General features: G+C 34.2%; 1 protein-coding gene across 6 annotated transcripts in view; it reads right to left on the reverse strand.

Moving 5' to 3' along the window:
• The window catches only part of PALS1 (protein associated with LIN7 1, MAGUK p55 family member), an 88,030-nt gene that overhangs the window by 47,953 nt on the left and 21,025 nt on the right, over positions 1–19,052 (reverse strand). For 3 of the 6 annotated variants that reach the window (XM_012781087.3, XM_020285735.2, XM_076003929.1), the window contains 3 exons: positions 14,131–14,217; positions 8,999–9,125; positions 7,609–8,126 (listed from right to left, as the gene is read on the reverse strand). In XM_012781087.3, coding sequence (XP_012636541.2) covers positions 7,609–7,975 — 367 coding nt within the window. In that variant the 5' untranslated portion in view covers positions 7,976–8,126; positions 8,999–9,125; positions 14,131–14,217. The remainder of the gene's footprint in view (positions 1–7,608; positions 8,127–8,998; positions 9,126–14,130; positions 14,218–19,052) is intronic. The other 3 variants (XM_020285737.2, XM_020285738.2, XM_020285736.2) reach the window with 3 other exon arrangements.

A 19,052-nucleotide genomic window follows, 5' to 3' on the forward strand; every position in this document is an offset into this window, starting at 1 on the left:
TCGGGATACAATTAAACAGATAAATACAAACACACATAGGTCCACAAATCCATCCCCCTGAACTTTCCCCTCCCACCATGGCCCTCTCCTGGCAGTCTAAAATGTAAAAGAATGAAGAGTTTAAAATAGGCAACAGAAAGCAATCACCAAGAGTTACTTTATCTGAAAATTCTATCTTCATACTCTGGGAAGCCATACAGCAATATCAGCTATCAGGCTAAACATTAAAATTACCTAAGAAATCTCCATCTCTGAAGATATTTCAAAGCAATGGAGATAGCCATCTACCCTGGGATTAGCTTTGTTTATTTTTAAGTATTATTCTCATTTACCCCACATGAAAGCAGATAGCTTCTAGAGATTTATCCCAGCATCAAGATTATTCCATTTCATTGTGTAAATAATACCCACTCTTTTAAGCTATCCTTGAAAATTTCTATTCCTACCAACTTCATGACTTTTTTCTGAGACTTTAAAGATTTATTTTCCCCTAAACTGTAGGGTCAAATATGATATTCATATGAGGACCATATGAGGAAATTACATCAGTTTCCAATATACCTATCAGTTATATCAAAATCAGAACATTTGTGCAGGAAATCTTTGCTTAAAAAAGGGGTAGTCCTTCTTTTCTCTTTTTCTCCCTTTTCTTTGTAAATTTAAGAACATAAAATTCAGATCCCTGAACTTTGCTTTTCAGTGGACTAGGTCAAAGTAAATTTGTTAAAAATAACAGAAGTTTATGAAAGATCCTGAACAGTAGTCGACAATTGGGTTAGCAAATTAAAAATAAATACTAGACAAATTTATAAGAAAAGAAGGCCGGGCTCAGTGGCTCACGCCTGTAATCCTAGCTCTCTGGGAGGCCGAGGCGGGTGGATTGCTCAAGGTCAGGAGTTCGAAACCAGCCTGAGCAAGAGCGAGACCCCCGTCTCTACTATAAATAGAAAGAAATTAATTGGCCAACTTATATATAGAAAAAATTAGCCAGGCATGGTGGCACATGCCTATAGTCCCAGCTACTTGGGAGGCTGAGGCAGAAGGATTGCTTGAGCCAGGAGTTTGAGGTTGCTGTGAGCTAGGCTGACGCCACGGCACTCACTCTATTCTAGGCAACAGAGCGAGACTCTGTCTCAAAAAATAAATAAATAAATAAAATTTATAAGAAAAGATAGCTGAGAGACAGCAGAGCAAAAATCTTACCCCTAAATGTGGTAAGACAATAGAAAACTGTGTTGAAGTGACTACTACTCAATCAAGTACAAAAGCCTCATGATTTGTCCCTGGACAAAAGAAAGGTACTTGATGAGAAAAAAAAGCTTCAACCTTGGAATCAGAATACCTGGGTCCTAGCAATGGCTCGATCACTTATTAATTGTATTATATGTCACCGGATAACCCACCTCAAGTCTCTGGGCCTTTCTATAAAACAAGGGGGTTTAACTATAATATTAATAGTATTTCTCAAGTTTTTATTGGCAACCCATTAAAAATATATATTTTATTTCTCAACCCAATATATACACACTTATTTGAAATAAAAGATGTATGCTTATGTGCAATATACTTTAGTATTTTCTATTTTATTCTAGTTCTAAAAAGGTTACTGGGTAGAGGATAGCTAAAATTAAAAAGACAATAACAAGTAGTGGCGTAAAACCTGGATGGAACTGGAAGCCATTCTTCTTAGTGAAGTATTGGAAGAATAGAAAAACAAACACCACATGTACTCAATATTAAATTGGAACTAACTGACCAACATATGGAACTAAAATTTAGGGGAAATCAAGTAGGTGGGAAGGGGTGGTTATGTAAATTCATACCTAATGGGTACAATGCATATTAACTGACTGAAGGGCACACTTGTAAATTTGACTCAAACTGTACGAAAGTAAATTATATAACCAAAATATGTACCCCTGTAAAATTCTGAAATTTAAAACAAACAAACAAACAAACAAACAAACAAACAAACAAACAAGTAGTGGCAAGCATGTAGAGAAACTGGAACCCTTACACATTGCTGGTGAGCATGTCAAATAGTGTAACCACTGTGGAAAACAGTGTGGCAGTTCCTCAATAAGTTAAACATAGAATTACCACATGACCCAGCAACTGTACTCCTAGGAATATATCCAAAATAATTTAAAATGGGTGTTCAAACAAAAACTTGTACAAGAGTGTTCATAATATTCAACCACAAGCATAATAAAAAAAAAAAAAAAGAAAAGAAAAAAAAAAAAGAGTGTTCATAATGGCACTATTCATAATAAAACAACCCAAATGTCCATCAACAGATGAACAAAATGTGACATATCCATACAATGGAATATTATTCAGCCATAAAAAAGAATGAAGTACTGATTTATACTACAACATGGATGAACCCTGAAAATATAACACTGAGTAAAGAGACTAGTCAAAAAAGGGCGCATATTGTGTGTGATTTTATTCATATGAAATGTCTAGAATTAACAAATCCAAAGAGACAGAATATATATTGGTGGTTGTCAGGGGCTGGAAGGAGGGAGAATAGGGAGTGACTGCTTATAGGTACAAGGTGTCTTTTTAGGGTGATAAAAACATTTTGGAATTATATAATGGTAATGGTTGCACAACCTTGTGACTATACCAAAAACTAATGAATTGTATACATTAAAAGAGTGGATTTTATACTATGTGAATTATATCTTAATAAAGTTGTTATTTAAAAAATGAAATAAAAATTAGTGGTTAAGATCCACAAATTAATTTCATGGACTAGAGGGTTAGATATCTTTCTGGTAGCTTCTGGTTTTTACAAAAATTAAATTTCACTCAAACCTACAGAGTGCTACTTGCTCACCTACATTTTTTTATTTGGTCCTCAAGAAAATCCTGAAACTGAGGCTCACAGAACTTAAATAACTTGTCCAAGGTCAACAGCAATTAAGTGACAATAAAAAGTATTTAAACTCAGTCTGACTTTGCCATCCCTACACTTTCCAGTATGTAATTATGTCATGCATTTCTGAACACGCCATAAGATAATGAAGCAAATCTTTGCAAGAGGGGAAAAGTTAAAACCTAATATTACTTAATAAGTGGAATGAAGTTTTTTTAGAGTCAGGGTCTTGCTCTGTTGCCCAGGCTACAGTGCAGTTGCATCATGATAGCTCACTACAACCTCAAACTTCTGGGCTCAAGCAATCCTCCTGCCTCAGCATCCCAAGTAGCTGGGACTACAGGCGTATGCCACCATGCCTGGCTAATTTTTAAAATTTTTTGTAGAGACAAGGTCTCAACATGTTGCCCAGGCTGGTCTTGAACTCTTGGCCTCAAGTAATCCTCCTCCCTCAGGCTCCCAAAGTGCTGGGATTACAGGCATAAGCCACTGCACCCAGCCTGGAATGAAGTTTTGATGCATCGTGTCAAAGACTAAATGAAATAGCATAATGGAACTGTGTATCTATAGTTAACAACCAAAATTTACATGACTGTATACATATTCTAATGAATTTTAAAATCTTTATTTTTTAAGTTAGCTCTAATTTTAGCAATTTGACTAAATCAGAAAATTCTCAATTGGTCCCAACACTTCAAACATCAAATCCAGTACTAACAGGTTTAATCATTTCACTTCTAGGAGGAAAAAAGCCTCTGGAAAGAAGGCTAATAAGGTTTGTTTGAAACAGGAAAGCAAAAATTTGATAGTGAAAATAATTAGCTTCTCAGAACTAGCCTGAAATAAATAAAACTCAAGATGTATTGGCACTAGAATTTTGTTGGCTTTAAATAAATTTTATTTTAAAGTCAACTTTTAATAAAGTTTATCACAATCACACAAAATTCCAGTATGTCCCATGGTCAATCAAAAGGCAGTTAAACATCAGAATGAAATGTGGAACAGCTGTTTATAACTTTAAAATATCAATAATAGTTTGAATATCCAGAGAAATCTGGCAAAAAATATACAGACACTAATCAAGACTGAAACATGCTATTACTATTATGAAAATGGTTCATTAGTTTTATTCATCCTAGTTTTTTTTCACCTTGGTGTGTCTTTTGTTTTTTCACACTCACAGCATCTGGTATAGCTTAGAAAGCCCCTAATAACAAATTTCAAGAGTCTCCTTATTAACCACAAAATAGATAGCTCACCATGAGTGTGTCTGCTCTTTCCTAATGTTTCTTCAAAGGTATTATAGTTATTATAGTCACATATATGGTATTATAGAAAGCAGTCTTCCCTAGTTTATTCTCTTTAAATATTGTCTACTATATTTATTTGTCCACAACCCTTACCCAAAATTACTTATATGAGAACACAAAAACAGTGAAATCTATAATCTAGAAAAATCTCAAAATTATCCTACTTTATCTCAGGCCACTCTAACCGGCATTATGTTCTTTTTCGCAGGATTTCAAGTCTTTGATTATGAAACAGAACAAAGATGATATGTGTAGCAAAGCAAGCTTTAAAAACTAATGCTAATTTTAAGGAAGTCTTCTTAATACATTAAAACTGTTACGATTTATAATATTAATTTTAATTATTCATTTGAAATTAAGTTCCCAATAGCTATTTTCTAACTTTTGACTAGATTTTAACAGATTTTAAACAGAAAAATTCAGTTCATCCCTTTTGAATATTTTCTATCAATCTCATCCCTACACTTCATTATACATTACAAAATTTACACTTTCATTAAAAACAATCCAGACAATTAAAGTACTACCTTTCCAATCACATTTTCAATTCTAAAAAGAGTACTTCATCTACTTACAGGTAAATGATGACATATAGTTTGGAAACTGAAGATTCCCTCTCAAAGAAATAAATCAGTTGCCTCATCCTTCTCTCATTTAAAACAAGGTTGCTGTTTCTGGCTGTGAAAAGGGCTGAGAAGTTGTCTCCTGTCATGTGTGTATTAATCAAAATACTGGCAAGGAGATACAATTTTCAGGGAGTATTTCTGTTGTAGTTTGATGAGTTAGCAGATTATGAACAAGAAAAAAAATGATTGGTAAAAAGCTATTACACTTCATTTTAAATGAAAACTTAAAACTGAATATATCAAAAATCTGAGGCCATGACTGACAATAACAATCTTCTAACGTATGCTAATTTTTCAAGTTTCCTATAATTAACGGCACTTGTGTTAAGTGTATTAACATTAAGTCTATCACTTATTTCTCAAAATATTAAATCTCCTGTCCAAGAAACAAATTATAAATACCTGGAACTACATTTCAAATTACTTTAAAGTAAAATATATAAAACAATCTTGGCCAGGCGTGGTGGCTCACGCCTGTAATCCTAGCACTTTGGGAGGCCGGGGCGGGCGGATTGCTCAAGGTCAGGAGTTCGAAACCAGCCTGAGCGAGACCCCGTTTCTACCAAAAATAGAAATAAATTAATTGACCAACTAAAAATATATATACAAAAAATTAGCCGGGCATGGTGGCACATGCCTGTAGTCCCAGCTACTCGGGAGGCTGAGGCAGTAGGATCGCTGAGCCCCGGAGATTGAGGTTGCTGTGAGCCAGGCTGACGCCATGGCACTCACTCTAGCCTGGGCAACAAAGTGAGACTCTGTCTCCAAAAAAAAATAAACAATCTTAAGTTCAAGGACCACGAAAAGGTATTTCTGAGAACCATAGTGGACTACACATTGGAAGAAATATAGCTGTCCTTTAACCTGAATTTGCAGAAAATCAGCAACAGAACATACAATCAGAAATAGGAAAAAGCAGAAAAAGTAAGACAAGTGATCTCCAATTTTCTGTGCTTAAGAAAAAAAAACCCCACAACTTTCCCCCTAAGTGAATCTGGCTTAAGCTATTTATTTGTTTCTTTACTGTGATTAAATGAATATTATCTATCAGATGCACATTTACACCTGTGTAAAGCAAATGCACAAGTACATCAACCTTAAAAGAATTTAAACAGAAAAACAGAAGAATCAATCCAGGCTTGCACTGGATATAACATAAACTTTCTCCAATAGAGAATATTTACAGAAATGTTAATAAATAATAATGAAATGATGGAAAATAAAGGTTAGTAACAGGCAATCAGGAATAAAGCATTTTTACTCTAACAAAACCCTTAGGAAAAAAGAACATACAATTCCTTCACATATATGTATTAAGAAAATATGTAACCTTTTAGTTTTTACAGAAACTATAACATCTGAAGGCATTTAGCAGACTTCACTAAGACTGAACACTTATCTACGATTTCTTAAAACACAAAGAAGCATGTACATTTGAAATGTGGATCCTGAATAAATTTATAACACAGAAAAGAGACTGATGATGTGATGTAGCAGAAACCACTCCAGATCTGGAATAAAAAGACTTAGTGAGGGGCAAATCTAGCATATATATGGTACCTTTGTGCAAATTAGAAAAAGGTGCTCAATTCTAGGTAGCCACAGCTATGGCCTGGCGAGAGAAGTGCAGGCTGGATGTTGGTCACCACTCAAACCCTCCACTTTGTGCAGTACATCATTCCAGATCTGGCAAATTCAAACTTGGCTCTACCACCTACTAGCTTGGTGTTTTAAACAAATGATTTAATTGAGTTTCAACTTGTTTATCTTCAAAATGGAGATTACAGAGTCCTGTTAACAGGATTTTTGTGGGTATTGCATGGAATGGTGTTGGCTAAAACAACTAGTACAGGGCTCAATAGACACTTAAATGAATGGCAAAATGATGACAATGACACTCTCTCCTTCCGCAGAAAAGTAGAAACATCTTTTTTTGCACATCCCCAAAATAGTAAACCACTAAGAAATAAAATGCTTCATTTGGGTTAGCCCAGTTTTAAAGAAAGCATAAATTAATGTATACGGCAGCATTTCTCAAACTGATTTCTACCAACTTCTAATACCAGTTCAGTGAGCACTTGTGTGTGCATGTGTGTGTGTTTGTGTTTGTGTACACATATTTTTAAATGTCCTGAAATAAGAAGCTGTTTAACTTATTTAACACAGTGGCCAAAATTTATTTGGTCACAGAACTCTTTTTTTGTTTGTGTCCATTAATATCTCATAGGATTAATATTTTGGAGGGTTTTTTTGTTGTTTTTTTTTTGCTTTCACAGAACAGAATCTGGGGCTAGAAAATTTTGAGCCATATTTTATGTCTATGATGCCATATGAACAGCACCAGTTCTCACTGGCAATCATTAATTAAAGAAATCAAACACAGTGTAAGCTATAGTTATTAACTTCATTACTACATTACAAACTTACTTTAAGGAAATCAGAAATTCAAAATCTGACAATTGTTTTTCAGTATTTTTATATAAAAGTTTGTGAGCTTGATATAAAAGGTAAATTCCAAGGCTTTAAATGTTAGGCCACTTGTAGAACTTTTTATGTATAAAAAACAAGTTGTAGTGACTAAACATTTAAGCCATATGCTTTAGCTCTATGTGGCTAACAATAAACAATGATTATTATATGGCCTTTGCAAGAAAAGAATTGATCTTGGTCTGGAATTCAAACCGCTATTACTTATATTCTCTTAAACTCCTCTTCCTTTCTATAAATGTTATAAGGCATAGATAAACTAATGCACATCATTTACTATTATCCTGCTATTTTTACTTACCTAATATTTTCACAGCATAATGAGGACTTTCTAAGACAATTCCTTCCTCTGTATCAAATATAGGATTATCTATTCCAGTCTTTGGAGGAATTTGGGCTAGTTTCTTAAGTCTCATGGAAGAATTAAGGTCAAGTTCTTGCTTTTTCCCTTCTTCCTCTCGCCTACGTCTCATGTCCTCCTGTTGTTGCCGAATACGCTCCAATTGTGCACTTCGACGTACTGGCATCATCCTGGTGCCCAAATCTCCAGGGCAGTCGACAGCCATCTCTCGGTGTTTCTGATGTTCCTCTGGTGATGCAAGATCAACATTTTTTACTTCGCTGTCTGATTCCTCTGTAACATGCCCATTCATATAGGATGTTGTCATGGTTATCTATAAAAACCTGTACCACTTTTATAAATCAATTTTTCCTACAAAGCCAATTCTTTTGATTCTGTAGTATAAAATCCATGTTACTTCAAAAAAAAAAATTCTCACATCACATAATAATGCTATGAAAAATATCCATGAAGAAAATCTAAGGGGAAAGATGGGGGGAAAAAGTATAAGAATTACAATATAAAAGCAGATTTTACATAACCCACCTCTAAGCTCCACATAATATAGAAGATATCTAATAACTATATAATAATATTTTGCTATGTAGATTACTTTCCTTTCACTTTACAGATAATGCTGATGAAATTTTTAAAAAGCTCACTTCCCAAAATTTGAAGCTTACATTCAATTTTACAGCTGAAAAAAATGATACACAGCATTGAAAAGTTTAGCAAAGTGGGAAAGTAAAAAGTTTTGGGTACTAGCTTGGTAGAGAATAGGTTGCTGAAGTATAAAAAGGTTTTAATCATCTTTTAATAGTTGTCTCAACACAGTACTTTATGCTCAATTAATAAACATGGGGTTGAAATAACTTCTAAATTTTTAAACTTTGAAATAACAGTTAACTGCTAAGGAAACTGATGACGATCAATCTATTTGGCGTAACAGCCATGTTATATTTGTGGCTCACTTGAGATAGGCAGTATTTCATTTTTAGGAGTTTTTGAGATGAAAAAGATGCCCAATGAACAAGAAACTTTAATTAGCAGCTAAGGCATCTACATGATAGAACTACATTAAGTGACAAAAAGATTACATGGGTTATCATTATAATTGGTCACATTAAAAAAAAAGAATTCAAAATAAATAAATAAATAAATAAAAAAAAAAAAAAAAAAGAATTGAGGCCTGGTGCAGTGGCTCACACCTGTAATCTCAGCACTTTGGGAGGCCAAGGGGGTAGGGATTGCTTGAGCCCAGGAGTTTGAGATCAGCTTGGGCAACATAGCAAAACGCTGTCTCTACAAAAAAAATGTTTTAAAAGTTAGCAGAGGTGTGGGCAGCCTGTACCTGTAGTCCCAGCTACTCGAGAGGCTGAGGCAGGAGGATTGCTTGAGACCAGGAGTTTAAGGATGCAGTGATCTATGACTGTGCCATTGCACTCTGGCCTGGGCAGTACGGTGAGAGCTTGTCTCTACTAAAAATAAAAAAAATAAAAAAAGAAAGGAAGAAAGGAAGAGAGAGAACTGGAGTTAACTCTTTACAAGGATTCATTTAGAGAGAATGGTAGTATCTGTTATCACTCAAAAGAATTTTCAAGTCATATTGTACAGCAAAAAGAATGCCTTGAACAAAGAGACAAGAAAACTGAATTTTCACTCTGGCTATGCCACAACCTCTAGCTTTATGATTTAAAACGGTCAGTTTCTCCCTTTGAATCTCAGGTTCATAGGTTCAACGGTTCTGAGTTTTAAATGAGACATTGTATGCAAGTTATAAAATGAAAATATATATACTTATATATTATATATAATATATATAATGTATTCTCTATTATATAATATATGTAATATTATATATACTTAACTATTATAATAGCATTAGCCTGATTCTCATATTTTAAAAATCCTTCAACATATTTTAGATAAGAAAAATATTTCATGTGATGACACTGGCTTTTCATCAAGCCATTTCTCAGAAATAAATAGGCAGATTGTTTATATATGTGTAAACCCACACATTAATTAGTCTTCTTTCACTTAAGACTTTACAAACATTTACAATAATAAACCTACTACCTCTCTGAGTTGAGCATAAACAGGTTGGTTAGCACAATGCCAACTAAGCAAAAGCCAGGTTTTCAGATAATATTCCTAATGCCAGACAATCTTTTCTTAAACATCTTAGGTCATAATGCAAGTAGAGACAGAAGACAGAATGCTTAATACACAAACCCATCTAGGCCACAATCAGGAAAATGGATGCAAGCTACATGGGCCACTAAAATTACATTGTCACAAGATTTTTGGTAAACATTTCTGTCTTCTATCCAAATTTTAGCTTCTTTATAACTATGTGATCTACAATAAATACCTTATTTACCATTAGATTGCTGCCTTTTTCATTAACACAAGAACTATTAAATTTATGCTAGGCAATTCTTAAGCTTTTTATGTTGATTATACACAAATGCAAATTCAGCTTTTTTTAATGTTTTCATTACAAGTAAGCAGAAATTTGTGTAGGAGTTACTGCAGTGCTACACTTAATTTTAAAAATCTAGGAGTGTACATATTTTCAGAAAATTAAAACTCAACCTTCTCTATTTACAATTATTAGATATTAAAAATCAAATTTAATAAATAGTAATAATTTATTTTTTACTTAATATAATGCTAGCCCATAAAAATTATGAACTAAAATTAAAATGCAGCTTAAAAACTCTAAGAGTATGTCCATATTCACCATACTAAATCATGAGGGAAAATTATAGGTCATGTAAGGGAGACTGAGCCAGGTGATCTGAATCAGAATTCTTATGGTTGGACTATTTATTATCATGCGTGTTTATCTGGATCTAGTCTTCTACTCTCAGAAAAATTTCTGTAACCTGATAATAATTTGCTTAAAATTCCATTTTGGTTATCTCCCCAGGAGTGTTCACAGTCTATTGGGAGAGACAGCAAAGAAAATTAAATGATTATTCTTCCCCAGTTGGTCTCTCTTCACCAGATTCTAAATTTGTTCAGAGACAGGAGTCATGTCTGATTTTCATACCTTGAAGAATGCTTATCATAATATATGTCTTATAAGAAATGCTCAATAAACATTTGTTCAACTAAACTTAGAATGTCATAAATTCAGAGGGTGCACAGATACTTGACTATAAAACTTAAGTTTGTAGTAAAAGGCGACAGAAAACACTCAATACATAAGGATACATTTGTTTGAGCAGCATTTCAAAGGACAACTAAAAATTAAGTCAGACAGAAGAGAGTTTGTTCCAGGCAGAGAGAATCACATGACTAATAGGAAGGAAGAGCAGAGTGGCTTTTTCAGAAAACAGAATAGAATGCAATAAAGTTGGATGGAACAATGGGAGCATGCCATACATGAATAATGATAAAACTGGAAAGGCAAGCAGGAGGCCAGACTGAGACAAGTTTTAGACTTTTACTCTGTAAGTATTAAAAATAATTAAAAGAGTTTAAGCATGGGATGACACGATCACATTCACATTATATTCACATATATGGAAATATCACTTAATTGAAGTATAGAAGATTGACTGAAGGGTAGCAATGAGACCAGATTGAAAGTACCTATAAGAAACAGGGTCCTGAACTAAGACAATAGGAATGAAGAAAAGTTATATTTAAGAAATCTGTAGGATATAGAATGGGTAGAACTTAGTGTCAATTTCACATAGCAGGGCAAAAAGAGAAGAAGAGTTTTAAAAGGTAGAGGAGGAGGAGAAGGAAATAGTAGTAGTAGTAGTAACAACAGTGACAACAACTACAACTATAGGTAACATTTATTGAGCACTTCTTTATGCGCCAGACAATATTACAAGCACATCACACAGTATTCACTCATTTAATACACATTATAACTCTAGAAGTAGGTCTAAATATGCCCCTTTTGTTGATGAGAAATAGTGACTGAAGTAGGCCTTGAAGATAAGATGGAAGAATAAGGGGCCATATGAACCAAAGGCAGGAAGATAAAAGGTATGGGAGAAAGTACAAATAAGGCTAGTTGAACTAAAATACTCAGGAGACTAGTGGAAGATATGATTAGAAAGTTTGAATGGGTCCAGCTTATGAAAGGTCTTAAATATAAATCCTTAATTCTGGAGGCAGTAAGAGAGCCATCAAAGATTTAGAAGAGAGAAGTGATGTATACATAAATTTTACTGATCATTTACCCCAGGCTAGGTACTAGGGTTATAAAGACAAGAACCCTGCCCATTACTCTATCTTACCAAAATTGCCTATAGGAATCTAGAAATTAATATATCTAAAATTAAACTCATATTTCCTTTTAATACCCTATTTTCTTTAATCCTCTTCCTCTGTTTCCAATTCTAATTAATGCCGCTGTATCTGTCTAGATACCTAAAACAGCATATTTAAGTAGCCTCAGAATCAGACTGCCTAGGATCTAATCTTTGCCTACTCTCCTCTTAAGTCTTAGCTCAAATACATCTTCCTCTGGAATCCTACCATACCTGTTACATTCTTGATCAAGCTGGACTACAGCTATTTTATATTTCTACCTTTCTGCCCCATCAGACTAAAATACCTTGAGGTCAGGAACCAGGCTGATCTATGACATTGCCCAGAGTAAGGCCAAATAGAAGGCTTCAGAATATAAACCCAGACAGCGTGATTCTAGAACTATCACTCTTAATTACTGTCATTGGGTTACTAGGTAGATGACAACATCATTAATTTCGAAGAAGAATCAGATAGAAGTACAGGGAAATTAAAGGGAAATATGGGTTTAGTTTTGGACAGATGAATTTCAAGGTGACTATAGATCACTCAGGTAAATGATCTAATTGGCAGAGATCTGCCAATTAGATATCTATACAATTCAATATCTCTATAGGCATAATACCTACTAAGGGATATGCTGAATTAAGTATACAAACAAACTCTTCTGTTCAGAACCTCTGACGGCTTTTATGCTGTCTAAAGTCCAAACTCGCAAGATGAATCCAAGCTTTCTAACTGCATTTTTTACTACCCTCCTGCATTAGCCTTCTAATTTGTGTCTGTCCCATCTTTCTTCTTCCTGCCCAAAGGCCTTATTAATTACTTGTCCATTCATTTTCTACCTTCAATATCTACCTTGTTAAATAATTACTTCATATAACACCATATAGACTCTATAATGTTCACAATTTATGAGGGCTATGAAAGATCCAAAAAGTTCTTACGGAATCAAAGAAACACTATGCTGTGTCCTACAGTTTTAGCATTAAGACCATTATAATTTTTAAGTATGTTAATCCATGAATACTCTAGGAGTGTCCCAGTCCAAAGGAATTACCCTTTCCCCTCTTAGGGAAAAAAAAAAAAAATCCTTTAACAATCCAGAAGCTGGTAAATGACTGAACTAGAGAATGACCTCATCATGTGTAAATAAAAGACCACCTTATGAAGACATTACAGTTAAAAGTTACTAACCCTAATTCCCCTCTTTTTAATTCTCCAATTATAAGCTAAAAAAGAGAAAAGAAGAAAAGTTTCAAAGGACCACATTTCAAATCCTCATCAGAATCCCTGCTCCCATCCCTACTAGAAAACAAAAATAATAAAAATAAAAATCTGGCCAAGTGCAGTGGCTCACACCTATAATCCTAGCACTTTGGGAGGCTGAGGCAGGAAGCTTGTAGAAGACCAGGAGTTTGAGACCAACGTGGGCAACATGGCAAGATCCTGTTTCTACAAAAAAATTAGCCAGCATGGTGGCCTGTTTGTATAGTCCCAACTACTGAGGAGGATGAGGTACAAGGATCCCTTGAGCCCAGAGCTTGAGGGTGCAGTGAGTTACAACAGAGCCACTGCACTCTAGCCTAGGTGATAGAGCGACCTGCTATCTCTAAAAAAATTTAAAAATAAAAATAAAATCTTTACATAGTCCACAAAACAAGAAAAATGAATTTTCAAGTTGGCAAGCCAAAGCTATTTCAATGCTAATGTCAAACTAGTAGGGGAGAAAGGACTTTGCTTGCATAAATTTGCTATGGGAGAAGCAAGTAAAAGGAAACTAAGCTTCAGTAAGTGCAAATGATTGAGACTGAGGGGACTAAAATGGCCTAGGGTACAGGTCCACTGAAAACAGTGTCAAGAAATAAAACCACCTGTTTAAGAGCTGGGAAACAAGACAGGTTGCAGGAAGACAATTTCCTATATTATCAGTATCCTAATTTTTAGGCAGAGGGAAATGGAAGGGGTATACTTCATATGCATAAACATGTTCATTCTATACCAGTGTCGAGAACTCTAGAAATTTTTCAGTTCATCCTTTCTCCCCTTCTCCAGCAAGTATGTCCTTTGACCAGCAGCTGAGAAGTCTCATTTTAAGTGATTAGCATTCCTCTGACATTCTAAGAGGCTGGACTATTTGTTTCCATAGAAACAGCTTTGTCAGCTAACACAGGATCCAGGCCAAGAAAAGTGAAAAGAACTTACATTATGCAAACTGGAAAAACCTTGTCTACTGTCCTTTTAAGTTTCTCTTCTCTGGTTTTTCACAAAACTCAGGCTAACTTTCTTACTCTGTAAAACAGAAAAATAAGAGGATTAATCAAGTGTAAATATCAACAGTATTTTTAAAAGGGAGAACAGGGAAGAAAAAGCTTCATTTAATATGATAACCAATTCTGTCAACAGATAACTGGGATTTCTTAGTACCAAGTCATAAAAATGCACCACCACCACTGCTACCCCCTAGTCTCTAATGCACATTGATTAAAATCAATGTTGCTGTATATTAGTGTTACAGGGAATGTCAAATGGAACAGTCATATTAGAATCAGTCAGGCAATTCCTCAACAGGCTAACATAGAGTTACCATATGTGCCAGCAATTCCACTCCTAGATATACACCAAACGAAATGAAAACATACATCTATACATACACACAAAATAAAAGACTGCACAATAAATATTCACAGCAGCCTTATTCATAATAGCCAGAAGCAGAAAAACTTCAAATGTCCATCAACTGATTAATACATAAAAAGTTGGCCGGGCGCGGTGGCTCACGCCTGTAATCCTAGCTCTCTGGGAGGCCGAGGCGGGTAGATCGCTCAAGGTCAAGAGTTCGAAACCAGCCTGAGCAAAAAGATCCCATCTCTACTAAAAATAAAAAGAAATTAATTAGCCAACTAAAAATACATAGAAAAAATTAGCCAGGCATGATGACACATGCCTGTAGTCCCAGCTACTTGGGAGGCCGAGGCAGAAGGATTGCTTGAGCCCAGGAGATTGACGTTGCTGTGAGCTAGACTGATGCCACGGCACTCTAGTCCGGGCAACTGAGTGAGACTGTCTCAAAATAAAAAAAAGTTATGTAACTATACATGAAACATTACTGGGTAATAAAAAGAAATGAAGTACTGATACATGCTACAACATAGATAAAACTTGAAAACAGAAGTTAAAGAAGCCAGGGACCACATACTGTATGATTCCATTTATGAAATGTCCATAAATCTATAGAGATAGAAAGTAGATTACTGATTGTCTAGGATTAGGAGTGGGTGGTTAGAAGAATTATGGCCAAGGCATACAGTTTATTTTGGAGGATGATGTAAATTAACTGTGGTGATAGTTGCACAACTCCGAATATAACTAAAAGCCATTGAATTTGCACACTTGAAATGGATGAATTCTATGTATGTGAATTATATATCAAAAAAGCTGTTTAAAAAAATGAAATACTGCAAACAATAAAATGGCTAAAATTAAAAAGACTGATAATACTAAGCATTGGAGAGAACATGGAGAAAGTGAAACCCTCACACAATACTGGTAAGAAGGTAAACTAGAAGAGTTTATTTGGCAGTTTCCTAAAAAGTTAAACATAAATTTACTATAATGTGCAGCAATTCCACACAAGAGAAATAAAAGCATACTTTTATTTGTAAAAATCACTAAGATTTATATTATACAGAATATGCATAGGAACATTATTAATAATAGATAAAAACTGGATACTATTTTTCATCTGGTAAATAAAATATGGAATACTATTCAGCAAAAAAGGATGAACTACTGAAACATGTAACAACATGAATAGTCTCAAAAACACAATGGCAGACACAAGAGTATGATTCCATTTATACAAAATTTCTAGAAAAGTCAAAACTAATGCTATTGCAGAAAGCAGTTTGGTGGTTTCTTTGGGATAGGAACAGAGACTGACTGCAAAAGGGCACGAGATAATTTTTTCATGTGATAGAAGAGTTCTAAAATTAGATTTTAGTGATGTCTGCACAATGATATAAATTTACTAAAATAAACTGTGTCCATAAAATCTGAATTTTATGAAATGTAAAATTATACATAAAGCTGTTTTAAAAACTCATTAAATTGAACACTTCAAATCAGTGAACTTTAATGAAAGTTATACCTATTCAGCTGATTTTAAAAGAAAACCTCAAATTTTATACTTAAAATGACATCTAGCTGCATGTAAATTATACCTCACAAAGAAACCGATTTTTAAAAAACATCATTGCATATTCCAAAACAAGTCATACACTGACATCACATAAAAGACCCTCTAACTTAATGTGTTTAACTCAATGTATAAATTCCAGTTTCCAATAATGAATGGCCCATACATCTTCATAGAAGGAACTTAGCTATGTCCAAAACTAAGTAAATACAAGTCAAAACTGAAATGTATTTGGGCTAGTTGTGTAAGGAATTCACTTGAAAATTACCACTCAGTAAAAAGTGCACAATTTAAACAAAAATAAACAGACTCCCAAGATTTAATAAAAAAAACTAGTTCTTATATTACAGAACTAAAAAAAAAACCCTAATTTTTTAATATTCTAAAAAACTATATATTTGAAGTAAACTGAACTTGTTTAACTTAATAGGCACAACACAAAAAAATGTTTTTAAAGCTATTTAAGCAGATTCATACAACTGACAAATCAAACCCTTTAAATTAAAAGACCACTGTAAATGTACTGGGTTTACTTTTTAATGGAATACCCTGACAAGTCCTATAATAAAGGGCATTTCTAAAATTCCGTGCACCTCATGGTTTAGATTTCAGATAGAAGTACCTTCATTTATCATCCAGATAATTGCATTCCAAAGAAGGCACTGCTGTTCTCATAGCTTTAAAACTAACTATATTTAGAATGCACTACACCAAATAAATTGTAAAAAATGGAAGCAAAATCTCCTTAATTAAAAAAAAATCTTTGAAGTAATAATTCAATAAGTAAAGATTTCAAAAAGGAGTATAGGTAACATATATTATAACTTAAAATCATATAAATCATCTGCCCTCATGGACAGAAAAAGAATGGTATGATTCCTGACACTCAATTCAGTTGGATATCAAAAAGGTAGTATCATTAGCTAGGAAGATACATTTTTCAGATGTAAATTCACAGAAATTTGGCAGCATTTGCATTTCTGGCAAAAATGACACATAAAACACATCTGCGAACTTAAAGTTTACAAGTTCCTATATTCAAGTTCCCATGATTCTAGGCCATACAACTGCCTTGAGATAAAAATTAAAATAAAGTAACATGGACAAAAGAGCTGGAAAAATGCTGCTGCATTTACAATTTGCTGGCCAGGCACAGTCGCTCACGCCTGTAATCCTAGCACTCTGGGAGGCCGAGGCGGGTGGATTGCTCAAGGTCAGGAGTTCGAAACCAGCCTGAGCAAGAGCGAGATCCGTCTCTACTATAAATAGAAAGAAATTAATTGGCCAACTAAAAATACGTAGAAAAAAATAGCCGGGCATAGTGGCACATGCCTGTAGTCCCAGCTATTCAGGAGGCTGAAAGCAGAAGGATTGCTTGAGCCCAGGAGTTTGAGGTTGCTGTGAGCTAGGCTCATGCTACAGCACTCTAGCCGGGGCAACAGAGACTCTGCCTCAAAAAAATAAAATAAAATAAAATAATATAATTTGCTAACCATCTATATCATAAAATACTCATTTACAAAATTTTATCAAAGATTTATTTCCGAGCTGGATATCCACATGCAGAAGAATAAAACTGGACCCTTATCTCACACGGTCTACAGTACAAAAATCAACCCAAAATGGATTAAGGACAAACATGAGATCGGAAACCATAAAACAACTAGAAAGAAACATGGGGAAAAACTACACAACACTGGTCTAGGCAATGATTTTTTGGATTTGACCCCAAAAGTGCAGGCAACAAAAGCAAAAATAGACAAATGGGATTACGTCATACTAACAAGCTTCTGCACAACAAAGGGAAGAACAGTGTCCTCAGACAACCTACAGACTGGGAGAAAATATTTATAAGCTATACATCTGATAAGAGGTTAATATGAAAAATACAGTCATTCTTCCAGCATCCACAGGGCAACTGGTTCCAGAATCTCTACACATATCAAAATCTGCTCAAGTCCCTTATATAAAACATTGTAGTATTTGCATATAACCTATACGCATCCTTCCATATACTTTAAATCATCTCTGGATTACTTATAATACCTAATACACTGTAAAGCCTATGTAAATAGTTATGCTGCATTGGTTTTCAAATTTGTATTACTTTTTTGTTGTTGTATTGTAAATTTTCGATCCATGATTGGTTGAATTCACGGACTCCAAACTCATGGATACAAAAGGCTAGTTGTGTGGAAAGAACTCAAACGACTCAATAGCAAGAAAACAAAAACCCAATTTAAAAGTGAGCAAGGGACCTGCATAAACATTTTTCAAAAGATATACAAATGGACAATAGATACATGAAAAATGCTCAATGTCATTAATTATTAGGGAAATGGAAATCAAAACTACAATGAGATAGCATCTCACCTGTCAGAATGGCTACTGTCAAAAAGACAAAAATGTTGGCAAGGATGTGAAGGAACCCTGTACACTGTTGGTAGGAATGTAAATTAGTATAGCCATATGGAAAACTCTATGACTTTCCTCAAAAAACTAAAAACAGAATTACCACATGATCCAGCAATCTCATTTCTGGGTATTTACCCAAAAGATTTTTTTTTTCCTGGGGGTTAGAATTTCAACATACCCAAAAGATTTGAAATCAGTTGTATGAAGAGATATCTGCACTCCCATGTAGACTGCAGCACAATTTATAATAGTCAAGTTACAAAATTAATCTAAGTGTACATCAATACATAAGTGGACAAATATGGTATATATATATATATATATATGCACATACACAATGAAATACTATTTAGCCTTTAAAAAGAAAAAATTCATCATTTGCAACAACATGGATGGAACTGGAGAATGTTATGTTAAAGAAAATAAGCCAGGCAAAGAAAGACAAATACTGCATGTTCTCATTTATATAAGCTATCTAAAACAATCGAATTTGTAGAACAGAGTAGAATGGTGG

This window comes from Microcebus murinus, chromosome 6, assembly GCF_040939455.1.
Source record: "Microcebus murinus isolate Inina chromosome 6, M.murinus_Inina_mat1.0, whole genome shotgun sequence".
NCBI classification, from domain to species: Eukaryota; Metazoa; Chordata; class Mammalia; order Primates; family Cheirogaleidae; genus Microcebus; species Microcebus murinus.